The 6460-nt window shown below is 35.5% G+C and overlaps 1 protein-coding gene across 1 annotated transcript in view; it reads left to right on the top strand.

Moving 5' to 3' along the window:
* The first annotated feature begins 5357 nt into the window (after window positions 1-5357).
* Window positions 5358-6460, top strand: part of LOC106478364 (heparan sulfate 2-O-sulfotransferase pipe-like) — a 22569-nt gene continuing 21466 nt past the window's right edge. Inside the window, exon 1 of the mRNA XM_022381959.1 lies at window positions 5358-5725. Coding sequence (XP_022237667.1) covers window positions 5431-5725 — 295 coding nt within the window. The 5' untranslated portion in view covers window positions 5358-5430. The remainder of the gene's footprint in view (window positions 5726-6460) is intronic.

The raw sequence follows: 6460 nt of genomic DNA on the forward strand, positions 1-6460 counted from the left end.
CCTCCCACGACTAAGAGGGAAGGCAGCTAGTCATCACCACCCACCGCCAACTCTTGGGCTACTCTTTTACCAACGAATAGTGGGATTGACCGTCACATTGTAACGTCCCCACGGCTGAAAGGGCGAGCATGTTTGGTGTGACGGGGATTCGAACCCGCGACCCGCAGATTGCGAGTCGAGCGCCCTAACCACCTAACTTCACGACAGCATGCCACATCTCCTTGCGGAGGTTATTAAAGTACGAGAGGGATCAACCAAGCACTGAATGTTTAATATGAACTCATATAAGATTAGAGACGCCATTGATAATAATTTGATGTTCTATTTTGTCATTATTTATATTTTAATAAGGTTTTATTGTGATAGGTGCAATGGTGAATTACACTTCTTTCTACAGATGTTTGATAAAATTGTTTACTGTTCTAATGAGCCGTTCATGATGTCTATAGAACCAGTGTAATTATACAGATTTCACATGTAGATGCTTAATATAAAATGCATTTATTAGTTTGACAGTGCTAAGTGTATTTGTATTCCACCTTAATAACAATAATCTTATTTGTTACAAAATATGCAAACATTTTGGCCAAGACTCTACGAGAAATTTCTTCAGTCAATGTTTCTCTTAAACAACTGCAATAGTAATTCCTCCAATGCACCTCTCAATAATTCGATTATAACTTTTATTAATCTTGCTAAATCCTCGACTCAGTTAGTGTTTAATATTTTCCTTTCTTAACACATTATACATCATTACAGAGGTACATTGCTAGACTAGATAGGAGATATCATGTTACACTTACAAAGAGTTCGAATCTTCTCAGTAGTTTGTAAAATAGCCATGCTGACTTTTGGATAGTTGCAGGTCCACTCGTAGGTCTGGATCAGCTGGTGCGAGATGTCTCCAGGTTTGAAAACACAATGTTTTATACACATTTTTCCGTGTCATTACGACTTCTCAATAAGTGCAGTGGATCTACTTTTGCAAATAGTTCTTTCTCCTTAATTGGCACAAGTTGACTCTTCTACCAAACTAAAACCCTAACTACTTGTTAATTGGTTCATGCAGAACTATCTCTCAGTAACTATGCGTTGACATTGTCGTAAACACCTGAGATTATTAACTTTGAATCTTTTGAGACAAATTGTTTAACTTCGGTCTTTCCACTTGTTGATTCTCTTCAAAGTTTAGTTATCTAGTTATGATTTACAATATAAACATCCGTTGCTTTCTCTCATGGAATCGCGTTTATTCAGCGCTGGTAATCATAACTGTTAGCTTCCATACTTCTTGGGTCACGGCCTGGAATGTATATCCACTTAACTCACGTAATGTGGTTCGCTTGTTAGTGTCCACGTTTTTTATAACTCCCTTTGGTCTGCTGTATTTCTCGAGGTTTTTATTGTATATTTGGAGTTATATATTTCTTCACTTCTCTATAGAATACCTTATATGCTATATATATAAAACTCCGTTTCTTGAAATCGTTGGTATTTGCGTTTTAGCAAATGCTTTACGAGCATTTAACTGGACGGCAGTCGAGCTACCATGATCAAATACCACAGAAGTCCTAGGAGCAATTCAAATGACATTCTAGTCTAGAGCTACCAACAAACACATTAACAACCAACATTACCCTACAGCAGAGCTAAATCTTGAAATAGCATTACCAAGAAAGTTACTGAAGCCTGGGCCCTGTAAAACCAGAAGGAGGAACAGCTATGATGGCAAGCTACATCAGCATCGCACCTGAAGAAATCATCCAAGAAACGACTGTGATCAATCAATGGTCAACTATTGCTTTGGAGGATCTGCTCTTGTGGTTGAGATGAGGAAAGTAGGGCCTCATAGCTATCCTAGGGTATGTATACGTTCTATATATTTTTTGTTTGATTGTAGATTTTATATATTTTTTGTTTGATTGTAGATTTTATATATATTTATATGTTGATGTAGATCTTACGTAATTTGTATTTGTTTTAAATCGTGTGTTGTTCTGTGCTTTTCATGTTTTGTTTCTTTGTGTCTACTATTTATGTTTCCATTTTACAGTTAGAAATAATTTCTCATTTGTTTTTGTATCTCAAGTGTTTTTGTACAAGGTTGTGTACACACACACACATATATATATATGCATTTTCCTTTTTTTAACATATATTATTTTAGGATGTTTTTTTGAGTTCTTTTTTCTTGTCATTTTTTGTTTACTATTATTGTTTCTGATTTATGTATTTAAAGAGCTTAATTAATTAACCTATGTCATTGTTAAAGCGTATGTTTCACTTCGTGTTTTAAAATGATTTAAATGGTGTATTTGGTTTGTATTATAAAATGTTTTTGAAAGGGTTTTTTATTCTGCACTGTTTGAGTTAATGTTGCAGGGCTTACATTGCATAGTAAATTTTAATATTTTTGTTAAAATGTTGTTTTAGATTACTTTTGTTATGTTATATGTAACATGCTTTAAGAGTTTGGCATATAACTTTATTGTTTAAGAGTTGTTTTGTGATTGTAAAGTACCTATTGTTCTATGTTGAAGTTGAATAGAATTAATTGGGTATTGAGTGTGGTTTTTAATTTTTCGTGAAGGGCATTTATTTCATGCAATTGTCTAATCTAATTAGACAGTCAAATCTTTATTAAGGGAAATTAATTAAGTACTGTAATGATAATATTAAAATGTGCACGATCATCCTTAACGAATTTCGTTTGGAAACTTTGTTAAAGGGCATTTTTGTAATGTGATTATTGAATAAAATTATTGTTAAAAGATTGTGTCATCTGTGTTGCCATTAAAGTGCTGATTTCTTGACCAATATACGAATAAATTTGATTTGTTTTAACTATATTACATCGGGATGGGTACGCCCCACTTCAAGCACAAAATTACATTATTGAAGTTAAAAACTTATAAAAATAAATTTGTAGTTGTTTTCCACAAACACTGAGGAAAATTTGTAATTGAAAGTTGTTCAATAAATACTTTACTTTTATACTTAAAAATAGAAAACAAACGCACATTTTGATTTTCTGTTGATTTGAGCACATTGTGAATGAAATTATGTGTTTGTGAATTTTCTGAATTTTTGCTGAGCATAATGTGACAGTGTAACCCCTAAGAGGAACGTTATATGTTTTAAACAAAATTACAATAACTTGACCGTGTAACTTGAATACAAGTGTAGTTTTATTGAGTTTTAGCCAATCAACGTTTCTCATCCTCGATTGACATGATACGATGTAATTGCCCGTATCTTAACATCGGGAAGTAATAGGCTAATAATACAAATACGTAATGAAAGATCCTTGTACTGTACACATTAATATGGCTTCCAGTTCAGCGGGTATGCACAAAGATCGGAATAAAGTACTAAAACTTAGCTTAATGATATATGAGTAGAACAAAGATGTTAGTGAAAAACTTCTGTCACAATTAATTGTGATTTTTTTCTCCCGAAAAGCTAATATTTTATACTTTATTTGAATTATAATGTCACAGTATGGTAGGAAAATAATTATTTTTCCTCGAACAAGAAGAGATAGGCTTAGTCATCCGGGAGCACGGTAGCGATCCCTATGTAGAGATAAGGCTAGTTAAAAAAAATAAAAATGGCGGCCTATACATTGGGTATGACAGCATGTACTCCAGGACGTTGGCAAAACCCAGCCAAAGGGATAGAGACGAAAAACCCTTCACTAACCAAGTACAAAACTGCCTCTAAAGTTCAAACAACTTTTTCTGACGTCTAGAAAACGGGCCACAAAAACATCGCTTTTATTCTTCTTTTTTCTTCACCGTCAGCGGTAACTCGTAAACCACAGTGTGCTTATGACCACCCTGCACACCACAACTCTTCACTACTCCTTAGGTTGTGCCTTTTCATACTTAGAGTAGCAAGTGATCCATGATAAGTTAGTTACAGCTCAAAGTACTAATCACAATCTATGATCAGCAAGCCGTTATGTACGTTATACGGAAGTAGATAATCTACCTTATACTCCTTACTGCGCCGCGCATTACCCTGGTCATGACTTTTCTTGCTTCCAGAAGTAACGTCTATAGATTATATTATGGGTCCTTATAGAATAGAACTGAATATGTCGTTTAAATGGTGCCTTCCACCTAGAAGTTACCTCCCCATTGGAAGTCAAGACTTCGACTCGTAAAAAGATCAGAAACTAGTAATATAAAATTTTATTCTAAAATTATTGGGATAAAGGAATGGAAAAATAACAGAAACTAGGGAGCATTTGATACGGGCGGAAAAAATTTGCATTACTCATTCCTGCATTCCACCACTCATGTATTGCATTCACAGGGTGGATGCATATAAGTTGAATGCAGGAATGGGTAATGCAGGTTTTCCTCCCATCCGAAATGCTCTTTAGTTTCCGATCTTTTTACATTCCTACGTCCCAACAATTTTAAAAAATATTTTTGTTACTAATACAGCAATTAGAAATAGCATTTTCGGAAACACGTTTTTAAAATTTTATTTTCATAATTCATTCACTTTAAATATTAACAGGCCTATTATACATAATTCTTATTTTTCATGAAATGGGTGGCTAGTGGTAGTAAAATTTCTGTTGCTAAGCACAAAGCTACGCACTGGGCAACCTGTGCTCTGCCCACAGTCGGTATCGAAACTGAATATTTAGCCTTATAAGCTTTAAGACTTACCGCTGAATATGGTATTAAAAACATACTTTTGTTTTTGTATCTTGAACCAGATGTGAACATGCAATTTCAATGATAAAGATTCCTGTTCAAGCCACTCCATATTCTATTAAAAATAACAATAGCAAAAAACATCAAGTCTCATTACATGCACAGAACCCCCAAATTACAGTAATAAGTTTGGCATATAATTGTTTTATTGCCAAATATAAATAAATTTAACATGATTCATATTACGGTATTTATTGACGGGTAGCTCATGCAATCGCAAATCAAGACGTGTTAGCCACTTTTAACAATTTTAATGAATGGCCTTTCAGAATAATAATCAAACTCAAACAATATACTTTTAACTTAAGGGCATGAACGAATATCGAAAGTAATATGGAAACTGGAGATAGATGGTTAGAGAGTATATATATATATATATTCCGATCACTTGAGGCGACTCGGGTTGGCGGGAGGACCCTAGAAACGTGACATATCCTGTGCCACAGCCCACCCAGTGTATGCGCAGTGGATCATATCTGCGCACAAAACGCCTTCGAACGAAAAAAGTAAACAATAGTGAGTTTGACGCATATGAACAGGTGTAATACGCATGCGCTTTGACACGCCAAGCTCTTCACCTGTGCTGTGTGTGTTAAAAACCAGGACAGTGAATGGAAAGAGGAGAACACGAACGCGTATGTTTATTTGTTTATCGACATTACAGAAACAGTTTTATGAGAACTAGAGCGAGTTCAGTATGAGAGTATATAGCACAATCAAAAATATATTATTGCCTTTTTTATTTTTTTCCATTGTTCTGTTCCTGTGCTGTCTAAGACAGTTCGATTATAATTTTTTTCAGAAAAGTAATCACCGCTTTTTGACTTTTGGAAAAGGTACCTATACCAAAATGAATACAGTGCAAAAACATTTAAAAGAGACCAAAAAACACCGAGATACTAAAGACAATTATGAAGACCTGTTTAGTCAAAATCTACTTATGAGGCACAACAAAGAGTTAACCAACAGGAGTATGAAGTCGTCGACAAAAAGTAGGTCGATTCCTGGATTTCAAGTAACACTTTAAAGTCAATGAACTAATGTTTTTACTTCAAGTTTTATTTTGTTAAAATAATTATTACATATTATTACATACTTTCCCAGCTGATTTTTCCAAGCCGGTTCCCTTGGCTGTGGTTTCGCTAGATAGTAGATAGGGACAGTGGGAATCTCGTTAATCCATTCATGCGCGTCACTAATCAGATGACGAGGCATTTGGCTACCTTAAGAGAGTCATAGTCATAGTCTTTCCCCGCTGATTTTTCCAAGCCGGTTCCCTTGGCTGTGGTTTCGCTAGATAGTAGATAGGGACAGTGGGAATCTCGTTAATCCATTCATGCGCGTCACTAATCAGATGACGAGGCATTTGGCTACCTTAAGAGAGTCATAGTCATAGTCTTTCCCCGCTGATTTTTCCAAGCCGGTTCCCTTGGCTGTGGTTTCGCTAGATAGTAGATAGGGACAGTGGGAATCTCGTTAATCCATTCATGCGCGTCACTAATCAGATGACGAGGCATTTGGCTACCTTAAGAGAGTCATAGTCATAGTCTTTCCCCGCTGATTTTTCCAAGCCGGTTCCCTTGGCTGTGGTTTCGCTAGATAGTAGATAGGGACAGTGGGAATCTCGTTAATCCATTCATGCGCGTCACTAATCAGATGACGAGGCATTTGGCTACCTTAAGAGAGTCATAGTCATAGTCTTTCCCCGCTGATTTTTCCAAGCCGGT

This window comes from Limulus polyphemus, unplaced genomic scaffold (genome assembly GCF_000517525.1).
Source record: "Limulus polyphemus unplaced genomic scaffold, Limulus_polyphemus-2.1.2 Scaffold204, whole genome shotgun sequence".
Taxonomy (NCBI): domain Eukaryota; kingdom Metazoa; phylum Arthropoda; class Merostomata; order Xiphosura; family Limulidae; genus Limulus; species Limulus polyphemus.